This window comes from Sebastes fasciatus, chromosome 10 (genome assembly GCF_043250625.1).
Source record: "Sebastes fasciatus isolate fSebFas1 chromosome 10, fSebFas1.pri, whole genome shotgun sequence".
NCBI lineage: Eukaryota > Metazoa > Chordata > Actinopteri > Perciformes > Sebastidae > Sebastes > Sebastes fasciatus.
This window is the reverse complement of record NC_133804.1, coordinates 15,302,720-15,326,772: the sequence shown is the minus strand read 5'-3', so window position 1 is coordinate 15,326,772 and position 24,053 is coordinate 15,302,720. Positions and strand designations below refer to the sequence as shown.

General features: G+C 38.8%; 1 protein-coding gene across 9 annotated transcripts; it reads right to left on the bottom strand.

Moving 5' to 3' along the window:
• Positions 1–1,392: 1,392 nt before the first annotated feature.
• Positions 1,393–23,245, bottom strand: LOC141775267 (uncharacterized). 9 transcript variants are annotated; one of them, XM_074648440.1, is made up of 21 exons: positions 22,834–23,242; positions 20,946–20,990; positions 20,312–20,570; positions 19,844–19,895; positions 18,769–18,890; positions 18,441–18,655; positions 18,100–18,347; positions 17,654–17,782; positions 16,588–16,717; positions 16,394–16,432; positions 10,369–10,574; positions 10,126–10,254; positions 8,682–8,811; positions 8,486–8,524; positions 8,011–8,216; positions 7,773–7,901; positions 5,560–5,689; positions 5,366–5,404; positions 4,173–4,457; positions 3,608–4,034; positions 1,393–2,122 (listed from the first exon to the last, which is right to left on the bottom strand). In XM_074648440.1, the coding sequence occupies exons 1-19, from the start codon at positions 23,093–23,095 to the stop codon at positions 4,177–4,179; spliced, it is 2,790 nt and encodes a 929-aa protein (XP_074504541.1). In that variant the 5' UTR covers positions 23,096–23,242; the 3' UTR covers positions 1,393–2,122; positions 3,608–4,034; positions 4,173–4,176. The 9 variants fall into 9 exon arrangements, with proteins under 9 accessions (XP_074504541.1, XP_074504544.1, XP_074504540.1 ...); XM_074648443.1 differs by having other exon boundaries at positions 20,312–20,558; XM_074648439.1 differs by having other exon boundaries at positions 18,100–18,350; positions 22,834–23,241.
• Positions 23,246–24,053: the final 808 nt, after the last annotated feature.

Genomic DNA, 24,053 nt, shown 5'->3' with positions numbered 1-24,053 from the left:
GTATTACAACTTTTCTGAAATTTTATGTTTAAATTTGCAAAGGAGGCATTATCTTATTAAATATGTGCTAATTTGCATACATTTCAGAACAGAAATCTGCATATTGGATAAAACCAGATTCAGGTGTTATTAGAAGACTCGTGGCCTTATTAGACACCTTGCGGCGTTGTTAGAGGCCTGGTGGCGTTATTAGACGTCAGGCGATTTCTTGTTGGAAAGGAGTGTTAGTCTGTTTTGTCATAACCAATCAGTAGCGAGTGACTCATCTGTCCAACCGATGAGAGCAGTGGTGAGCAGAGACCGAGATATTAGAGCTGGGTATCATTTAAAAAATGACGATGCCAGTACCAATACCAATACCCTTAAAGTGATACCAATACCAATAGAGTACTTCATTCAGTACCCATCATGTGAATGGAAACTGTGTGCGTGTCCCACTGGCTAGCTAATCGCCACCGCACTGCACATCGCATTAAATCGAAGAATGCTTGTGGTGATTGGTTGCAATTAAAACCATACGAATAGTCATTTTTTCTAGATCTGAGCAGAAAATGGATCAATTGCAGGTATCGTTTGACTGGAGAAGTTTCGATACTACCTGGTGAAAATACAGAATTACAAAAAGACTACACACTTAAAAGTCGCGTAGGGACGTCTCCCTCGCTGAAGCTATGATGCCTGTGTGTTTCGTAACGGGATGTACTCAAACCAGCAACGGGTCTCGCTCGTTCTTTAACTCCCCGGCTGATAAAAAGACCAGGAGTCGCTGGATAAAACACATCAGGTAAGATAACGTTTCATTTGTGTGTGGAACATAGCTTTGTCAGCTAGCTAGCTAGTGTTGGTGATATTTTATCGTGCAAGACGAGAGATGTAGTTCACTGAGCGGTTTCACATAAAACTAAATGATACTACGACAAACTGTGACTTTCTTGACTTGCAAAATTGGCTTTTAAATTGACAAACATATGTGTGATTCATGGCTCAATTCAAACGGGATCAAAAAAGTATTTGTCTCTAGCCGTTGACTACCGTTCATATTTTTTCCAAAATAAGGTCCCATGGGGTCCACTGGGAGGGGGGTTTCTTTACCATGGAGGCAAGGGTCATACAGATACCAGAAACTACATGACTAATCTTCTCCTTAACAGATATTTTTCTTCCGCCTCACCATCATTAGAACATTTTTTTTCAACTGTCGACCCAAGTTGACTGAGTTGAGGAAGAACACCTCATTAACCCTTCTTGCTTTCTGTGTTCGTTTTTTATGCAAATCAACCATTAGACTCAATATATTTGTGTTCATTTTGTAGCATTAACCTGTCTAATGTGTTGTAAGAATACTGTTTATCATAGTGATACCAGAGGAGATTAAAAAATACAGTCAAGCAATTTTACAAAAAAATATATATTTATTGAAATCTGATTACAAAATGATGTTATTGCAAACAAACTAATTCAAGTAAATGTTAGGAATGGTTGTAATTTTAAGTCACTGCTCTTCGTCTTGCAGATTAATTTCCCTCAGCAAAAAAAAAAAAACAATGCTTCATTTTCATAGAAGTGAACATTTGGATGGACATGTTTGGATGTGTGCTTCTGTCTTTTTAACTTTTTATATTTATTTTTTAGCCTCTACCCCCTTCCCTCAAGAGGCTTTGCCTTTTGCCAGGGCGCCATTATAAATAACAATTTGTTCTTAATTACTTGCCTGGTTAAATAAATAAAATAAATCCATTATTCACTCTCTTTTTACCTATATGTCTTCACCTTCTCTTAATATCAGGCTCCTAAGCAGCTAAATCTGCAATGTTTAACCCAGCTAGTTCTGCTGAGTTTATTCAAGCTTTTTCAGTGAAAACAGCTGCGTGTGCAGCTGGAAACTGTGGCTATGTCGAGCAACAACTTTCACATTATTTTACCCATTGTTAATACAAAAATATTGACTAGTGCAGCTTTGATCAATTACTTACAGTTGATTAAACATATTAACAATAAAAACAATTATGGCTTTCAGTGCATTTAAGGCCCTGTCCACACGTACACAGATATTTTTAAAAACAGATGTTTTCCTCTACGTTTTGGCCTCTCGTCCACACGCAAACAGAGTTCTGGCTCACACCTGTAGGGATTTGGCAGTAACAGGTTTGGTTATTAGCAAATTAATTAATAAATAATAATATAATTATTAATATTAATAAAGATTATCAATAAACATTAATAATAAACGGGGCACCACCCTGGAATCAGGGACCAATAACCACACCGTTAATATAGTCTCATTATATATGCTAAACTATCAATTTGGAACGTTGATTAATAATTAAATGAATAACTAAAACCAAAATAGATAGTAAAGGTTGAAGGATATCAGAGTTCTTGACATAGCAGAGGTTGGCATTATTCACTCTTGTACAACATTAAAGAGACCAGCGTGTATATTCCACAAACATTTATTTACAGGATAATAAAGGTTCAAAACACAATATTAATCTAACTAAATAACTAAACTAAACAAACCAAACAAAGTGTATAAACATGTGTGTGTGTGTGTGTGTGTGTGTGTGAGAGAGAGAGAGAGAGAGAGAGAGAGAGAGAGAAAGAGACGGGGAGAGACAAGATGGCTTCTTGTCTCAAGATGTCTGCCTACAGACAAAAGGGGCGAGCACTGTAAAACTACAAAGATGGCGGGATCAAAGATGGCCGCCAACATGTCACCACATGTCCTCTTTGTTCTTCGGAGCACATGTGCTCAGGAAGGACAGAGAGGGGGGGGGGGGGGGGGGGGGGGGGTGATGTGGGGTTAAGATTATCTGAAGCTGTATGTTTATGTTTAACTAATTCACGGTTTCTGTATGTGATCTTTATGTGTGTCAGATATGCAGTGGGTTAGAAAAGATGGTTAGTTGCATGCAAGACCTTGTCTATGTGAAGCATAAACTAAACACATCAGATGTGGCGGAGCCACCTACCCGAATATCAAATACAAATAATATCACACAGTCAAACTCAATGAATAACATTAAACATATCAATACAAGTACATTCTAGAAATCAAAGTTGAACAGTCTTGCTCAGCCATGTGCAATTGCTACTGCTAAAGTAAGCCCAGTACGTTACCGATCCATGGAATAAAAGGGGTTTGTAATTCCATGTGTTGAAGTTGTGGTTCCAAGTCAAAGATGTCGTCTTTGATATGCTCCAATCAAGTTGTGCAGATTGGTTAGCTTGGTGCTAACTTCCTTGCAGTTGTTGCTTGACGTTAGTAGGTAAAAAGGCAGGCTCTCGCGTCTTCTGCATGAGGAGATCCTTGTGTTCCAATGGCTGTTTCCTAACAGGCCATCGATCAGAAGCAGAGCTGCTTTGCAGCTTCTGGAGAGCAGCAGCTCACCTCTGCAGGTCAGCAAAGGTGAGGAGAAGCAGCAGAAAGAGGAGGAACAAAGAGATTCCTCTGGTTTTGTCCTGGGTGAATTTCACACCTATGTGTGAATGTTAGAGTAGCCAATGGCGACTGAGCTTAGTCCACAGCCAATGGCTGCATGACTCAAGGATTACGAGAAGCATAGTTCATTGTCTTTGCCACCAGAAATGGTAGGTCCCTACACACCTTCTAAGGTGCAGATTTTTAAAAACTGTGGTTACTTTGTATCTACGCATACAGGAATCCCAGCCAACCACAGACAATAAGTGTTATCAAACTGACTGTAATGAAGCCGAAGTAAACAGAGTGAGAAGGGTGGTAACAAAATTCCTTGACCCTTAACTTGTGATCTCACTTGTGTTGACATGTAAATGTTACGGCAAGCGTTTGAAGTCTTTTTTGCATTCAAGTGTGGACGGAGATATTTCGCAAAATGAAGGTCACGTGGACAGATTTTTTATTTATTTTTTTAAACGGAAGGGAAAATATTTGTTTTTAAAAATATCTGTAGCCTATATGTGTAGACAGGGCCTAAGTCACACACAGTGTCTTAATTTTCTCTACCCACAATGCATCAGCAGCAGGGATGAGTGTGGATTTCTCTCCTTGAACACTGCGGGAAAACCAAAAATACAATATCACTGCTATCAGATTACTGTTCAAAATTATATTTCACTTGAAACATTTGAAGTCAAACAATTAGCCTTCCTGGTTCATTACTGTTGACCATCTCTGCTGAGACAGACCTTACCTGGTTAAACAGGCAGGCCAGAGAGCAGCCCCAGCTGATCGGAGAGTGAATGGTCTCTGCTTCGAAGGTGAGTAAACATCTTCCTGCTGGCTTCACGTCCTTTGTTTTTCACCATGTCGATGAGGCGGCGCGCCCTGTCTGCAGTGGTGTTGTTCTCCTGAAGTACCGAGTCTTTCTCTCCGTCATTCAAGACGCCATCCTTTAAAAGGTCATCCAGCAGCTGATTAATCAGCTCTCTGGACATTTTCTCCACAAGTTTAGACCTCACTCTAGCAAGCTCCTCTTCTAGAAGAAGAACGTGGAAAAAAATGAAACAATTCAATTTTCTCTTAAGATGGTTCATGATGCACAGATTTTAAAAACATTTAGTTACACTGTAATACAAGTGTGGCCCATGTGGATACAAATTATTTATGTTACTGTTTATTCACAATCTCAAGGTTCTGTGAAGAACACCATAAGCTCTATTACTGTATTAATGCTAATATACACCATTCATACCAAACATACCTACCAAGATGACCAATGGTTATGTGAAAGATCTACTGCAGATCTTATGACACTTCAAACAAGTTTATAGTTCTTCTAAATACTCATACCAGCCAATAAGTCAGGCTAATAAATAGGCGTTATCAGTCGCTATAAGCACCATAGATGTGGGTCAATAGGGGCTTACTACACCTACTAGTAGGTTTTATCATCTATTCACATGGTAGATCACCGAAAGAAGGTATAAAAGAAGACGACAGCGACCTCTAGCGGACGTAGTAATTATGATACGAGCAAAAGCGGAAGTCAGTCGCTGTGGTATCCTTATAACATGGAGGTTGGGGGTGATGGACAGGACATAAAACACAGGAGTTTCACCCAGGAGACCAGGGTTTGCATCCTGTGTGAAAACAATGTGTAGTTATCTTTGTGCTCACATGCCTTAAGTTTCACTTTCACTTTTGAAATGTAGATATTTTGAGACAAAAACACAATGTTTTTCCCTAAACTTAACTAAGTGGTTCTGTTGCCTAAACCTTAAGTGTTAGAACGTGTTGCTTTTAATTTTCGCTTTCACTTTTACAACGTAGTAGTTGTAGTAGGCCCCTAATAACCCATGTTTATGGTGCTTACAGCAACTGATAACGCCTATTTAATAGCCTGATAACAGTTGAATCGGCCATCAACCAGCCACAGTGTCTTACCATACTTCTCCTGAATATCACCAGTGTTTTGATAGTCATCTAAAATATAAATGCAGAAAAACAAAATTTGTATATTTAGTGGTTGTATGTATTGCATTCAAAACACAAGACACTAACAAGCCAGTTTAACTAAATAAGGGTGCTACATAAATATCTTAAATACACTATCAGAATATTATTCTATAACCACTGACCTTTTCGAATTGCACAGGTCCACACTGGTTCAGATTCATGTCTTATTGTGAGCTGGAAACGACTGTCTGGATTTTCAATGAACACTTCAAAGAAGTTTGGGTCACTGCCTTCATACATGAGCTTCAATTTCTGTGAAAGAAATATATAAAAGGAGCAGAATTAAAAAAATTTAATCAAAGCAAATATTTAAATGATCATAAGCATTTGAATTGTGTGTTTTTATGCAAACAACTACTATAGATGACAATAACAAAGTACAGCACAGTAATGTGTACAGTAGGCTATATCCTCCCTGCCCCGAAAAATAGGGCTTTTTGGACATTCAGTGCATGTTTTTGTATTTTGGCATGCTGGGTGATTCTCTGTTTTGTTAAAGGGACTGTTTGTAAGAATCAGAAATGCTTGTTAACAGCGACACCTGTGGCCGTTAAGTCAACAAAAGTCAGCGTCAGGCTCGTGCTTGGGCATCGCTCAAAACAGTGAGGCGACACACGTCAGCTAAAACCACAATATCACTCTATATTTCAGCTGCTTGGCAGTAATGTTATCTGACCAGACGAAGGTCTCTCCATGAATCACTGCTGATCCTAGTGTTGGCTTTTCCTGCCTCAGCCTGCCGACCGCGGTCAGAGGAAACAGGGAAGACACCGGCACCCGGTCAGAGACGACAACGTTTCTCGCTGCGGAGCCCCGTCACTTCACAAGCCACGGAAAACCTCTGTTGGTCTGGAGGAGCTGCAGCAGTTATTTTTGCACAAACGTCCACTGTACATTCACTAGATATTCTCAGAGCTACTAACTCTTCTGCAGTGTGTAGTGTACGCGCATGCACGTGAGGTGGAGCGAGCTGAGTGAAGGCAGGCAGGAAGAGGAGCAGAGGACAGCAGAGACTACGGCCCTCGAGACCAAAGCTACGCCCTCCGACTTCACTAGATATAACTTTGGTGCTTCCGTGTAGTTTGTGTTGGGGTCTCTAGCCACACGCGAGCGCGCATGGGACACTGACCTGGATTGATTTATACGTGTAAGAAAATACAAACAGTTAAAAAAAACTGCATATAATGTAATTTTCTTAATAGCATGCTGTTTGGAGTGATTTTCAGTATAATAAATGCTGAAAAATAAGTGTGCAGTATGTTTTCTATAAATTAATGTACTGATAAAATAGAGGTTACTTCTGACAGAATTTGTTTGGCCCACGGCAACAATCTGAGTTTCTCATGTGGCCCTCCAGGAAAAATAATTGCCAGACCCTGGTCATAATGGTGGTACTTGGAGAGTCAAATATTTTCTGAGGATGTATGTGGTGTAAGAAGTTTGAAAACCACTGTTCTAAATTATATCAAAGAGATCTTCAGACAGGCAGACAAAGAGAAATATTGGGGCTGTATTTTACCAAAAGATACAGTTACTGGACATGGTATGTTAAAGGAATAGTTTGACATGAAGGAAAACGTGCTTATTTGCATTCTTGATGAGAGTTAGGTGAGAAGATCGATGCCACTCATGTCTGTCCGGTAAATCAGAAGACAGTTAGCTTAGCTTAGCATAAACACTGGAAGTAGGGGGAAACAGCTAGCGTGGCTCTGTTAATCCTTATGTTTGTCTCCTTACAAAAAATGCAGAGTAACAACAAGTTGTGGTTTTATGGGAGGTAATACGGCAGACTATTAGTGAGGTTTAGAGGTGCTGATCAGATTTTGTGTCTAGTTCAGTTTAGTTTATTTGAGAAGGGACAGTGCAAATTAATAAATACACATGGTATAAAAAAGAAATGTCAGAATTAGGCAAAAGGCTATTTTTCATCTGTAGTCTCTGGCCAAGGTGTTACAAAAGGCTTCCTAAAATACATAAAAAACTAAAATATCTAGAAGTGCACTCGGAGAGCGCAGACCTCCGCCAAGGCAGGTTTCATGTACGTCGCTTTATCTTTCATTTATACATTAAAAATACAACATTGTAGACAAGCATGAAATATAGATAGAGAGTTCATGAGCTTACAAGTGTATGTATTAATCATCCATTGTTTTAATTGGTTATTGAAAGATCTATACGTGTTTAGTTGACTGGCTAAAGGTACTTTTCCGCAGCAGAATAGAGTCATTATGCTAAGCTAAGCTAACCGTCTCCTGGATGTAGCTTTGTATTATTCCATCTTATTTATTTCTGGACTACAATTCACTCAATAGCTGAAAGACAGCTCAAACCGTACCTCAGGGAAAATTTCTGCACTGTCCAAATCGGCTGTGAGGATGAAACGATTGCGCATTTGCAGGGACTTCTCCGGGTACGGCTTTTGGATCATTTTGTATCCACTGGATAATTCCTTGTTTTTTATGGTCTGTGGGGGAAAAAAGACATCCTCAGCACAAAGAAGCTTCAAGGTTACAACATGGCTCTCTGTGTTTTGAAGTATGAATCATATGAATCAACATGATGACAGCAATAACCTGTTGTAGAGCAGGATCACGAGGGATCAGATAGACATGCAGAGTGAGGAATGCTTTGTTGGTCTTGTATATTAACACTTTACAGTTAATTTTCACTGGAAAGCCGGCTCTCATCAGGACCCCTCTTAGAGGGCGAATTGGCTGGGACAACTTGACATGGGTTGGCGTGACCTCAGACACTTGTTCCACACAGTTTGTAGGTTTGTCTACAGGTTGATAGAGGAAACACAGAAAGTCGCATATAGGCACATTTTTTAGGTTAGGTTACAACCTGTTCCCTCATTTGCAATAAAAAAAAAAGATTTATATGTATAAAAAGTTACATACAGTCCCTTTAAGTTTCACTTTCACTTTTACAAAGTAATAGGCGTAGGCACCTAATGACCCACATCTATGGTGCTTACAGCGACTGATAACGCCTATTTAATGTCTTGATAACAGTTGAATTGGCCATCAACCAGCCACAGTTTCTTACCATACATCTCCTGAATATCTCCAGTGTTTTGATAGTCATCTGAAATATAAATGCAGAAAAACAAAATTGTATATTATTTAGTGGTTGTATGTATTGCATTCAAAACACAAGATACTAATAAGCCATTTTAACTAAATAAGGGTTCTACATAAGTAGCTTAAATACACCATCTATATATTATTCTATAAGCACTGACCTTTTCGAATTACACAGGTCCACACTGGTAAAGTTTTACGACTTATTGTGAGCTTGAAATGATTGTCTGGATTTTCAATGAACACTTCAAAGAAGTTTGGGTCACTGCCTTCATACATGAGCTTCAATTTCTGTGAAAGAAATATATAAAAGGAGCAGAATTAAACTTTGTGCCAGGGTCAATTTTTTAAATGTGATAAATTCAAACATAATTTGTCAAATACGGTAAAGAAAAGAAGAGTTGATATTCAAATTTATATCGAAGAGATCTTCCCACAGGCAGACAAAGACAAATATTGGGGCTGTATTTTACCAAAAGATACAGTTAGTGGACATGGTATGTTAAAGGAATAGTTTGACATGAAGGAAAACATGCTTATTTGCATACTTAATGAGAGTTAGGTGAGAAGATCGATGCAAATCATGTCTGTCCGGTAAATCAGAAGACAGTTAGCTTAGCTTAGCATAAACACTGTAAGCAGAGGGAAACAGCTAGCGTGGCTCTGTTAATCCTTATGTTTGTCTCCTTACAAAAAAACGCAGTGTAACAACAAGTTGTGGTTTTACGAGAGGTTATATGTCAAACTATTAGTGAGCTTCAGAGGTGCTGGTCAGATTTTGTGTCTAGTTCAGTTTACAAGGGACAGTGCAAATGAATAAATACATATGGTATAAAAAAAAATGCCAAAATTAGATAAAAGGCTATTTTTCATCTGTGATCTCTGGCCAATGGGTTAAAAAAAGGCTTCCTAAAATACATCAAAAACAAAAATAAAAACAGGGCATGCAGTTTAAATGTTGGAAAAGGACACAGTTAAATGGACTTGCTTTTCTAGTCTTACGACCACTCAAAGCGCTTTACACTACATGTCAGCATTCACCCATTCACACACACATTCATACATTGATGGCAGAGGCTGCCATGTAAGGTGCCAACTTTGCCCATCAGGATCTAATCTAAATACTCATTCACACACCGATCGATGGCTATGCCTTCGGGAGCTATTTGGGGTTAAGTGTCTTGCTCATGTGGGACAACATGTGACCGGAGCAGCCGGGGATCAAACCACCGACCTTCCGATTGGTGGATGATCTGCTCTACCTTCTGAGCCACAGCCGCCCCAGTTGCTTAAAGCAGTAGTAATACATTTTGTTTTTTAAGTAATACATTAAAAAAAAAACATTGTGGACAAGCAGGAAATATAGATAGAGAATTCATGAGCTGTGTGTATGTATTAATCATCCATTGTTTTAATTGGTTACTGAAAGATCTACAAGTGTTTACTTGACTGGCTAAAGGTACTTTTCCGCAGCAGAATAGAGTCATTATGCTAAGCTATGCTAAGCTAAGCTAACCATCTCCTGGATGTGGCTTTGTATTATTTCATCTTATTTATTTCTGGACAACAATTCACTCAATAGCTGAAAGACAGCTCAAACCGTACCTCAGGGAAAATTTCTGCACTCTTCATATCGGCTGTGAGGATGAAACGATTGTGCATTTTCAGGGACTTCTCCGGGTGCGGCTTTTGGATCATTTTGTATCCACTGGATGATTCCTTGTTCTTTATGGTCTGTGGGGAAAAAGACATCCTCAGCACAAAGAAGCTTCAAGGCTACAGTAGCCAACATGGCTCTCTGTGTTTTGAAGAATGAATCATATGAATCAACGTGATGACAGCAATAACCTGTTGTAGAGCAGGATCACGAGGGATCAGATAGACATGCAGAGTGAGGAATGCTTTGTTGGTCTTGTATATTAACACTTTACAGTTAATTTTCACTGGAAAGCCGACTCTCATCAGGACCCCTTTTATAGAGAAAATTGGCTGGGACAACTTGACATGGGATGGCGTGGCCTCAGACACTTGTTCCACAACGTCTCCACAGGTGTCTATGTGGAGGACTGCAAACTTGCCTAAAATTCTAGGGTCGTCTTCTGCACAAAAGACAAGTGCATCAAGGTTTTCATACACATACTATCAAACAAAGATGTTGCATCTTTTTTATATCATATGATGCTTGCTTACCTGTGCAGATCCAGTGTGGCAGATGAGCTTCATCTAACTTTCCAGCAATGACCACCAGGGATGTAATGCAGGGTCTCCAGTCTCTCCATGTGCTCCTCCCAGGAGCCAAACTGGTACTTCAAGCTGACCTTATCCTTACTAACCCAGCGCAAGCCAGAGACACTGCATTCAAAGTTACCTGCTTCAGACTGCAGGCTAATTCATGAAAGGGGAAACAAATGATGGTAAGTTTTGCACTGAAATATTGTAAGACCAGATGTTAATGTAAACAGAAAACAAAAATCTGCCTTGATTTTATTTGCTGTAAAAGCATAACAAGGATATCTGGAATAATGCATTAGTATTAATAGTAACAACACTGAAAAGATCATAGCTTTTCTTTTGTGAAAATGTATTTTTACAAGCTAAGTATTATCAAGCTATCTGCTGGGGTATTAAAGATTGATTTTAAAACTTAAAATTGTATGTTTAAATACTGACTCTTGGATGTAATCATCAACCCATAAATCTCAAAATTAAAAGAGGATTAGATGAGAGGAACCAAACAATCCTGATGTCAATAAGGGTGCTTTAGACCAGCTGTTCTCAACCACTGAGCCGAGGCCCACTGGTGGGCGGAGGAGGTACTGCCAAATGGTTAGATTAACCTCTTGAAAATCCAACGGCCGCTATTCTACATTCTGCATTTCAGAGGTTGTAGCGGGCTCAGTTTTAAAGCTAGAGTGAAGATACTAGTACCATTTAAAACTATAAAAAGCAAAGGAATCCATTGGTCCCAATCATGTCATGCTAGATGCTTTCAGCAAGGAGGCTAAATAACGCTCCAAACTTATGCTAAATTTTGACAAGGAAAAACTGGCATGGCATTTTCAAAGAGGTCTCTTGACCTCTGTCCTTAAGATATGTGAATGAAAATGGGTTCTATGGGTACCCATGAGTCCCCCCTTTACAGACATATATGTCTCAGATGCAGTGACACAAAATGGAGGGTTGATGGGAGACAACCCTGCACCAGTAACAGCTCCGAAGTGTGTGGTGAGGAAATATGACCTTGAATACTTTGGATTCATAAAGGCAGGCAGGCAGTGATGAGATAAGAGAGGGTAAGCTGAGTATTTATGTGGGTCATTACACCTGACAATGGCATAACACATATTTATAAGTTTCTCAATTCTTTTTAACAATCAGAAGTGGGCCTTAAGTTACAAAAGGTTGAGAACTCCTGCTTTTGCAGCTAAGGCTCTACTCACCTTCTTTTGAATAATCGTGACATTCCCCATGTGTCCGTCATCACTCCCAGACAGCCTGAAATGGTAAAAGACAACTACCATTGTTTACTCGTGGTCCTTGCAGTCTTTTTCTCCAGTTGGCTTAAAGAAACATACATTTTGTTCATTAATTTACTCAGACACATTTGAACAAATCTATATACAAACGGTATGTGTTACACAGCAACTTGCAGGGCACAAAGGAGGTCTACTCACTGTTAGGCTCCAAATAAACAGTTGTTTCTTTTTTTCTCTTTTTAAGGCAACGTTTCGATCTGTAAGATCTTCCTCAGTCAACGCCGTCGTATCGATGTTGTTCTATTTTATTGCCTATTTTATTCTGTTCTAATTTAAATATCTGTTCATACATTTTCTGTGTGTGTAGCGTGGTGCAGGCTACAGCTACAATTCATTGTGCAATCCAGTATTATATTTATATTATATAATGACAATAAAAGCTGAACTTTGCACCTTGGATCTTCATGTTCTGGCTTCTGTTTCTCAACAGATAAGTCGTAGATGTCTTTGCTCCCAACAGCTGTCAGATGACCATCAAGGAGCTCACTCATCTTCTCCTCCGAGGTCGGGAGAGCGCTGATTTTATCATAACTTTCCTGTTGAATAACCCCCTTGGTGAGGAGCGCTTCCAAAATTGGTTCTATGTCGCTCACATTGTGGATCAGCTGATCTTTACATCTATCCACAATGTGTTCATCTGAGGGAGGACCTAAAGGAAAAATACTCATTGGTGATTTATTGGATTCATTGCAAAATACTAAACATATTTCTTCCTATTTTGTGTATCTGATGGACATTTCACATATAATATTAAGATTGTCATTTTGGTTGTTAAATGTTGCATGTGTCACATTCAAACACTTTACAATGCACACAAACATGACTCACATACAACAATGATTTAATAGGAAAAGAGACCCAGAAAATGTTGATTCTGATGCCAGCGATACTTTTGAGAAGAACAAAGGACATTTTCAAACTGTGGATTTCTAATTTTGGAACCAAAAAAACTACATCTATACCCATGTGTTTAATGTAAAATTAAAAAAGTAATAGTGGCTCAGAAAACAAAGAAATGACTCACTGCCTTTGGGATCAGGCTTGAAGGACGGTCCACGCGCTTCCATGACTGACAAAATAAGAAGACATAGTATTACATTACAATTTTTAAAAACATGTTGGACTTTAATTTGAGACGGTTAGTACTGATGGAAACAACTGTTTTTCGTAGTCTCAACAAAGGCCCCCTGGCTGGACTGAAAGCAGCAATTTTGCTAAATACATGGTTGCAAAGAGATCTGACAGTTTTTGGAAGGACATACCTAACTAAAATGGAATCCTTAGCAAAGTGTATTCATCCTGCATATTCCATGGCCATACCTAATAAGTTCATTAAAACCATCAACCAATTAAACTTTAATTTTATCTGGAAAAATCAGGCTCATTACATTAAGAAATCAGAAATGGTTAAAGAATACAAAGATGGTGGTCTGCAGGCTATTGATTTTTAATGTTTAAATGGCTAAATTCCTTTCTGCTAAACAAAGATTGTATCTGGTATTATCTCCCCAGAGGTCTGTTAAAAAAAATGGGTGGTATTGAGTTTGTTCTTAAATGTGACTTTCAGATTGAAAAATTGTCAGTCAAATTGTCCTTATTTCACAAACAAGTTTTGTTATGCTGGAAACTCATGTACACACACAATTTCACCCCACACCAAACTCCCATCTGGAACAACAGATATGTGTTATGTAATGGTAAATCTCACTACTTACAGCATTGGATGGATAAACATATCTGGTCAATAATGCATCTAATGAATGATCAGAGATACTTGCTGTTCTGGGAAAGCTTCTGCTCAAAATATAATATAGTTTGCACACGTGCCCTGTTCCAGGTAGATGACTGGTCCAAAACACAGATAAACAGTTGTGTGTAATAGAATTACCTGTGCTTCAAGTTAATGGTCAGGATTTTCTGGATGCGAAAAACTCAAAGAAATTGTTACGTAATCACCTGACCAACATACTGTCCCCAATACGATCAAACAGAAACAACATCATCCAACTATTTTCAGACTCAGACATTAAGAAATGGAGATCTAAATACATCTGTAAGCCCCAAGACAAAAGAAGTCCATTTAAAAATAATGACTCATATTTATCCATCCAATGAATTACTAAGACTGAGATTTAATGTTGATCACAATAACTGCAACTTTTGTGAGACTGAGATAGAAACTATTGATCATCTGTTATTTCACTGTATATATTCTGCGGCATTCTGGGAAGATTTTCAGGACTGGCTGTCAACCAAAATCCAACTACTTGCTCCTCTCACAAGAAAAATATTGTGTTTGGTATTAACATGAAGGACATAAAGAGTGACTTGATATTGAACAATCTGATACTGCTGGCAAATTTTTTCATCCATGCATCCAAATGGAGGAAAATTAAACCCCTATTTTCCGTTTTCAAAAGGGACCTTGTGGACAATCATCTCAGTGCTTTAAGACTAATGAAAGGACAACATGCAAAGTCTCTCTTTCTAGAGCTACTATGGAAGACTGCAGTCTTATTATTATTTATTTATGCATTTCTTTTTTGTTCCTTTGATTTTTTTCTACCCTCTTTTATTTTTGCTATTATATAATTTTTTTATAATTTAAGTTATCTTTCCTATCCAATTGTGCCTTGTATGTTAGAAGTATTGAGTTTAAATTACTATGCCTTAATGTTTGTAAATTAATTTTGTTCAAGAAAAAAAAAAAAAAAAAAAAGTACTAGTATTAGTACAGTTCAGACTTTCAGAAGAGGGAACCGAAAGTACTAAAATGCTTACTCATTTCCGGGTTTTAGGACTTATTCCTGTAGCACTCTATTACAGCTAATGATTTGGGAGCAGTCAAACTTCACCTTATACTACATCAAAGTATGTAAAAACTTTGGATGGACAGGAAGGCAATCCAGGCACTCTAAAAATACTAAAACAAGTGGCAACGAGGAAGGAAATATATATTTTTTTAAAAAGCCTTTATTCTAGTGGCTAAATCATTTAAAGATCAAACATGTTTCGACCACTGTAAGTCTTCATCAGGGCTTAAAACAAAAAAGCATGGAAAAACTTTACCTAGTCTGTGCGCCTCGTCGAGGGAGCCAATCCTCGTCAGTAGGCTCCCAGGAGATGAAGTGCGCCTGGAGAGTAGATGAGATCATGTGGCAGCAGCAGAGGGTGGGAACTAAAAGCTGTGGTCAGGTAGGACAGTATCAAAATGAGTGCTCATTACAAAGTGCTTTACAAGTTGGACATAAAAAATAATAAAGGATAGAATCCAATCTCAGACACACACACATTTCCACATTGATTTACAAACAAATAAAAATAAATCCCAACGTGGTCTGAAAACTACAGGTGGCCTGCATGATCTAACAGGGAGTCACTTTTTCTGTGACTTCCTGTAAATTACATGAAGGCTGCTAGCAAGCGCCTCTTCTAGAAGAATAACATGGAAAAAAATTAAACAACTCAATTTTGGGGCTCTAAAGATGGTTCATGATGCACAGATAAAAACATTTAGTTACACTGTAATACAAGTGTGGCCCATGTGGATACAAATTATTTATGTTACTGTTTATTCACATCTCAAGGTTCTGTGAAGAACACCATACGCTCTATTACTGTATTAATGCTAATATACACCAGTCATACCAAACATACCTACCAAGATGACCAATGGTTATGTGAAAGATCTACTGCAGATCTTATGACACTTCAAACAAGTTTATAGTTCTTCTAAATACTCATACCAGCCAATAAGTCAGGCTAATAAATAGGCGTTATCAGTCGCTATAAGCACCATAGATGTGGGTCAATAGGGGCTTACTACACTTACTAGTAAGTTTTATCATCTATTCACATGGTAGATCACCGAAAGAAGGTATAAAAGAAGACGACAGCGACCTCTAGCGGACGTAGTAATTATGATACGAGCAAAAGCGGAAGTCAGTCGCTGTGGTATCCTTATAACATGGAGGTTGGGGGTGATGGACAGGACATAAAACACAGGAGTTTCACCCAGGAGACCAGGGTTTGCATCCTGTGTGAAAACAACATGTAGTTATCTTTGTGCTCACAAGCCTGAAGTTTCACTTTCACTTTTGAAATGTAGATATTTTAAGTAAAAACAATGTTTTTCCCTAAACTTAACTAAGTGGTTCTGTTGCCTAAACCTTAAGTGTTAGAACGTGTTGCTTTTAAGTTTCGCTTTCACTTTTACAACGTAGTAGTTGTAGTAGGCCCCTAATAACCCATGTTTATGGTGCTTACAGCGACTGATAACGCCTATTTAATAGCCTGATAACAGTTGAATTGGCCATCAACCAGCCACAGTGTCTTACCATACATCTCCTGAATATCACCAGTGTTTTGATAGTCATCTGAAATATAAATGCAGAAAAACAAAATGTGTATATTTAGTGGTTGTATGTATTGCATTCAAAACACAAGACACTAACAAGCCAGTTTAACTAAATAAGGATGCTACATAAATATCTTAAATACACTATCAGAATATTATTCTATAAGCACTGACCTTTTCGAATTGCACAGGTCCACACTGGTTCAGATTCATGTCTTATTGTGAGCTGGAAATGACTGTCTGGATTTTCAATGAACACTTCAAAGAAGTTTGGGTCACTGCTTTCATATATGAGCTTCAATTTCTGTGAAAGAAATATATAAAAGGAGCAGAATTAAACTTGTGCCAGGGTAAACTTTTTAAATGTGATAATTCACAAATAATTTGTCAAATACGGTAAAGAAAAAAGAGTCGATTTTCTAATTCAGTGGTTCTCAAACTATGGTACACGAACCACTGGTGGTACGCATGCTCTTTCTAGTGGTTCGCCGAGGAATCTCTGACTATCGGTTCCTCTGTATGTATGCTTTCCCACAGTTACGCATGCACAATGACGCCTACGCATGCTGTATAATGTTTCAGTTTGTTGGGGACCGGAGCCACGGTGAAGAGAAAAAAAAAGCGCTCAACAGCATGGCACTACTAAAACCTGAGGCTGCACTGTGAACAACACATCTGTGTTGAGATCAGCAGGAGGAGAGTTAGTAACGTTACCTGTTAGAAGCTGGTGGGCAGCGCAGTCCTGACTGGCTAAATATCAGAGATATGAACGTTAACAGAGGTGCCATTGAGTTATTATTATGAGGCGTTCAAAGTCAGCTCAGGAAAAATGACTATTGAGTAAAGGTAAATTATAACGTTATCCTGATGTTTTCAAATGTAATCTCATAAAATGTAGTTTTTGGTGAGAAACTTGAATACATCCAGTTGTTGAAGGTCATGGTTGTTTGAACTCAATCATCCAATCCACCAAACAACTGAAAACAAGAGTCAATACCAAAAGGAGAATACACCGTTTATCATTGGCAGAGCATTTTGGCAAATTTTTCTTGGATTTTAATTGGTTACTGAAAGATCTATAAGTGTTTAGTTGACTGGCTATGGGTACTTTTCCGCAGCAGAATAGAGTCATTATGCTAAGCTAAGCTAACCGTCTCCTGGCTGTGGCTTTGTATTATTCCATCTTATTTGTTTCTGGACTACAATTCACTCAATAGCTGAAAGACAGCTCAAACCGTACCTCAGGGTAAATTTCTGCACTGTCCAAATCGGCTGTGAGGATGAAACGATCGCGCATTTTCAGGGACTTCTCCGGGTACGGCTTTTGGATAATTTTGTATCCACTGGATGATTCCTTCTTTTTTATGGTCTGTGGGGGAAAAACGACATCATCAGCACAAAGAAGCTTCAAGGTGGCGCCTGGGTTAGCTCAGTTGGTAGAGCGGGCGTCCATGTATCAAGGCTTGGTCCTGACCGCGGCGGCCCGGGTTCGAATCCGGCCTGTGGCCCTTTCCGCATCCACTCTCTCTCTCCCCCCTATCAAGACTCTATCCACTGTCCTGTCAGAAAAATGGAAAATGCCCCCCAAAAAATAACTTTAAAAAAAAAAGAAGCTTCAAGGTTACAACATGGCTGTCTGTGTTTTGAAGTATGAATCATATGAATCAACATGATGACAGCAATAACCTGTTGTAGAGCAGGATCACGAGGGATCAGATAGACATGCAGAGTGAGGAATGCTTCGTTGGTCTTGTATATTAACACTTTACAGTTAATTTTCACTCGAAAGCCGGCTCTCATCAGGACCCCTCTTGGAGAGAAAATTGGCTGGGACAACTTGACATGGGATGGCGTGACCTCAGACACTTGTTCCACAACGTCTCCACAGGTGTCTATGTGGAGGACTGCCATCTTGCCTAAAATTCTAGGGTCGTCTTCTGCACAAAAGACAAGTGCATCAAGGTTTTCATACACATACTATCAAACAAAGATGTTGCATCTTTTTTTATCATATGATGCTTGCTTACCTGTGCAGATCCAGTGTGGCAGATAAGCTTCATCTAACTTTCCAGCAATGACTGTAACGTCCAGTAGTGGACCACCAGGGATGTAATGCAGGGTCTCCAGTCTCTCCATGTGCTCCTCCCAGGAGCCAAACTGGTACTTCAAGCTGACCCTTTCCTTACTAACCCAGCGCAAGCCAGAGACACTGCATTCAAAGTTACCTGCTTCAGACTGCAGGCTAATTCATGAAAGGGGAAACAAATGATTGTAATTGGTAACAACACTGAAAAGATCAAAGCTTTTCTTTTGTGAAAATGTATTTTTGCTGACACATTTAAAAGGTGTTTTTACCTGTAAATTGGAGCATCCTCTGCATCCACACAGTTCACTTCAGGCTCCAGTTTAATCCAGTCACCCTCAGGGGACATTTTACATCCGGTTACGACCTTTGTCTTGTTAAAGGAACCCTGGAACTACAGGTTAAAAGTCTAATTTACTGTAGAATCACTGTTTATCTTTAACAGTAATACAGTAAGCATTTTTAAAGTGATATAAAGCAATGAAAGACTCTTTCAGCGGGGATTTACGATACGTCTTCAAAAACAAGCTAAGTATTATCAAGCTACCTGCTGGGGTATTAAAGATTGATTTTAAAACTTAAAATTGCATGTTTAAATACTGACTCTTGGATGTAATCATCAACCCATAAATCTCAAAATTAAAAATCCTGATGTCAATAAGGGTGCTTTAGACCAGCTGTTCTCAACCACTGGGTCGGGGACGCTGGTGGGCGGAGGAGGTACTGCCAAATAGTTAGATTAACCTCTTGAAAATCCAACCGCCGCTATTCTGCATTTCAGAGGTTGTAGCGGGCTCAGTTTTAAAGCTAGAGTGAAGATACTAGTACCATATAAAACTATAAAAACAAAGGAATCCATTGGTCCCAACCATGTCATGCTAGATGCTTTCAGCAAGGAGGCTAAATAACGCTCCAAACTTATGCAACATTTTGGCAAGGAAAAACTGGCATGGCATTTTCAAAGGGGTCTCTTGACCTCTGTCCTTAAGATATGTGAATGAAAATGGGTTCTATTGGTACTCATGAGTCCCCCCTTTACAGACATATATGTCTCAGATGCAGTGACACAAAATGGAGGGTTTTTTTTAAAGGAAAAAGTGATGGGAGACAACCCTGCACCAGTAACAGCTCCAAAGTGTGGTGAGGAAATATGACCTTGAATACTTTGGATTCATAATGGCAGGCAGGCAGTGATGAGATAAGAGAGGGTAAGCCGAGTATTTATGTGGGTCATTACACCTGACAATGGCATAACACATATTTATAACCCAGTTTCTCAATCAGAAATGGGCCTTAAATTACAAAAGGTTGAGAACTCCTACTTTAGACATCTAAGGATCTACTCACACTCTCATGCCACGCGAAATTCGGCCACGGTTCGTCATCACTCCCAGACATCCTGAAATGGTAAAAGACAACTAACATTGTTTACTCATGGTCCTTGCAGTCTTTTTCTCCAGTTGGCTTAAAGAAACATACATTTTGTTTATTCATTTAATCAGTTTTAGTATATAAATTAGCCTTACTGATCAAGGCTGGGATGGCAGACACATTTGAACAAATCTATGTACAAAAGGTTTGTTTTACACAGCAATTTGCAGGGCACAAAGGACTGTTAGGTTTAGGCAACGTTTCGATCTGTAAGATCTTCCTCAGTCAATGTTGTTGTATCGATGATTTCCTATTTTATTGTTTTATTCTATTTTAATTTAAATATTTGAATATCTGTTCATACATTTTCTGTGTGTGGAGCGGGATACAGCCACATTTAATTGTGCAATCCTGTATTGTATAATGAAAATAAAAGCCTTGCACCTTGGACCTTGACGTTCTATCCTCTGTGTCTTCAAAAAGAGGTCATAGAAGATGTCTTTGCTCCCAACACCTGTCAGATGACCATCAAGGAGCTCCCTCATCTTCTCCTCTGAGGTCGGGAGAGCGCTGATTTTATCATAACTTTCCTGTTGAATAACCATCTTGGTGAGGAGCTCATCCAAAATTGGCTCAACGTCGCTCACATATCGGATCAGCTGATCTTTATATCTATCCACGATGTGTTCATCTGAGGGAGGACCTAAAGGAAAAATACTCTGGTGATTTATTGGATTCATTGCAAAATACTAAACATATTTCTTCCTATTTTGTGTAGCTGATGGATATTTCACATATAATATTAAGATTGTCATTTTGGTTGTTAAATGTTGCATGTGTCACATTCAAACACTTTACAATGCACACAAACATGACTCACATACAACAATGATTTAATAGGAAAAGAGACCCAGAAAATGTTGATTCTGATGCCAGCAATACTTTTGAGAAGAACAAAGGTCATTTTCAAACTGTGGATTTCTAATTTTGGAACCAAAAAAAACTACATCTATACCCATGTGTTTAATGTAAAATTAAAAAAAGTAATAGTGGCTCAGAAAACAAAGAAATGACTCACTGCCTTTGGGATCAGGCTTGAAGGACGGTCCACGCGCTTCCATGGCTGCCAAAATAAGAAGACATATTACATTACAATTTTTAAAAACATGTTGGACTTTAATTTGAGACGGTTAGTACTGATGGAAACAACTGTTTTTCGTAGTCTCAACAAAGGCCCCCTGGCTGGACTGAAAGCAGGAATTTTGCAAATCAAGGTCAGCATCTCTGCGTCGTCAGTAGAAATCAATGCAATCAAACTGATTTTGTCACTGACAGTCGCTCGCATCGCATTTAGTTGGGTCACGATTCTTGAGCATTGTTGTAAATGACTTTGCTGAGCACAAGGCCCAAAGGGTGAACTTCCAATGGGTAAGTGCAGGTTTCTCTTTGTTATTATGGAGTGGGATCAGGGATTTGAATCTATATGTAACTATTACCTCTCATATGTTGGAAAATGTGCACCTACTGTCAGGGGCGGTTCTAGGGTGGGGCCAGAGGGGGCCAGTGATATTAAGCATGGACCGACACGCCCCCTTATTGTATATCACTTATTGATTGGACGCTGCGCAAAACCCGACTGATCTGATACATGTCAACATTGCTGGAGTATTATACCGGAGAGAAGACAAATCACAGATTAAAAGTTTTGTAGTTTAGTCGTCTTCTGATTCACCATCTAGTTAAAATCTGAGGTAATTGTAGGTGTGAACAACAAACAGACCATATTGATGATAAAGTGTTTAACTTTAACTTTTATTAAGGATATATTTAAGTCAGAGAGAGAAGGAGGGTCTGTCTTTTACACCTTTTACATAATTTATCCTCATTTCCATTCAGTCATGAATATACATGAGGCTGATAATTCCTGAGCATCGGGTATGATATGAGTTACATCATTTAAATTTTCCCTGAAACACTCAGCCTAATATATAACTTCTAGTGTCAGAATATCAATAACTACAGACGCTAATAATGAATAAATAATACAAAGGCATTGTTCCCCATTGTGCATTACTCCTGAAATGGTTCCTGGTCCTCTAAGCAGAACTCAGTCCACAGTATAAATACAGACTGCAGCTGTTATTCATGTGCAGGTGTTTGTTAAACAGGTAACAGGCTACAGAGAGAAAACACTGCCGCTCTGCCACTGATAATAACGGTGTGTCTTTATTAGTATTTGTACAGTTCAGACATAAACAGCTGATCCAGCTGTGATCAGCTGATCCAGCTGATCCAGCTGTGATCAGCTGATCACAGCTGATCCAGCTGTGATCAGCTGCTGCTGCTGTCATCAGAAACGGACGTCGCTTCACGTGACGCTTCAGAGGAAAGGACGTCTCATGTCTCTTAAAACATATTTCCTCGTTTCCTCTCTCCTCGCATGGTTTCCTGATCGTCTCTCCATGCTTCCTCTCCCATGCATGGGAGGGACTAAGACGCAAGGATAACACGCAAGTGAGGGAAACTTGGATGCAATTAAGAGCTTTAGGATGAACCCGAGGAGTCGAGCAGTATAAATTCGGAATTGGGAAAAGCCCATACTATAAACTTTCAGATGAGGGAACCGAAAGTGCTAAAATGCTTCCTCATTTCCAGGTTTTAGGACTCATTCCTGTAGCACTCTATTACAGGTAATTATCTGATAAAACCCAGACTTCACGTTATACTATTATATTATAATATATTAATAATATTATACTCATTTTGCATCAAAGTATGTAAAAACTTTGGATGGACAGGAAGGCAATCCAGGCACTCCAAAAATACTAAAACAAGTGGCAACAAGGAAGAAAATATATTAAAAAGCCTTTATTATAGTGGCTAAATCATTTAAAAAGCCAACATGTTTCGATCACTGTAGGTCTTCATCAGGACTTAAAATTAAAAAAAGCATGTAAAAACTTTACCTAGTCTGTCTGCCTCGTTCATGCAGCCAATCTCCCTCAGTATCTCCACAGCCACTGACAGAGCACCATCCTCGGAGAAGGTTGCAACCAAGAGGTCGGTGATCTCTTCGGGGTTTGGATTCATCAAGGATCTGAATGTAACCCAATGCAGCCCCGCTCTGAGCTTCACCTCCGTGTAGAAGGTCCTAAAGGCTAAATAGTTATTCCTCTCCAGGTCCATTAGAGTGCGTGTTAACGCATTTTTTAAAGTTTCGGAGGCCATTTCGCACAAATTCAAACGTCCTGGACCAGAATTTGATTTCAGCCCGACCAGCTGGACTGCGATAAAAGCGAAAGAAGAAGTGCATACAGGTGAGCACTTATGGTGCCTTCAAGTGCTGTTGGAAATACAACGATTACGCCACTACTATCATTCCAGCAAAGTGGTAGCCTACAAACATACTGGGGCTGCTTCAGATCTGTCTGTCTATATCAGGGGTCAACAACCTTTACTATCAAAAGAGCCATTTTAGGACAAAACATATATATAATCTGTCTGGAGCTGCAAAACATTTGAGCATTGTGATGAAGGTAACACAGTTTATAGTCTAAGTATATAGTATATAACTCTAATGCATATAGGGCCAAAGAGCAAATGTACGATGGAGTATTAGGGCCACATTGAGGGAAAAAACATCTGAGATTTACAGAATAAAGTCAAAACTTTACAAGAAAAAAAGTCGTAATATTGCGAGAATAAAGTCATATCTTTACGGAAAAAAGTCGTAATATTACGAGAATAAAGTCATATCTTTACGAGAAAAAAAAAATTTCCGTAATATTACGAGAATAAAGTCATGACTTTACAAGAAAAAAAGAAAAATAACACGGAAAAATACTACTTTATAATATTATGACTTTATTATCGTAATAGCACAACTTTTTTTCTCGTAAACCTATGACTTTATTTTTATAATATTACAACTTTTTTCTCGTAATATTATGACTTTATTCTCGAAATCTCAGATTTATTTTTTTCCTCAATGTGGCCCTAATACTCTGCCGTACCGTTGTACCATAGACCTACAACAATGATAAATAAAAATGAAAATGTAAACAAAAAACAGTTATTCATTTCCATTTTTATAAATCCACAGGGAGCCACTGGAGAGGGGCTAAAGAGCCGCATGTGGCTCTGGAGCCGCAGGTTGCAGACCCCTGATCTATTTACACATCTAAGG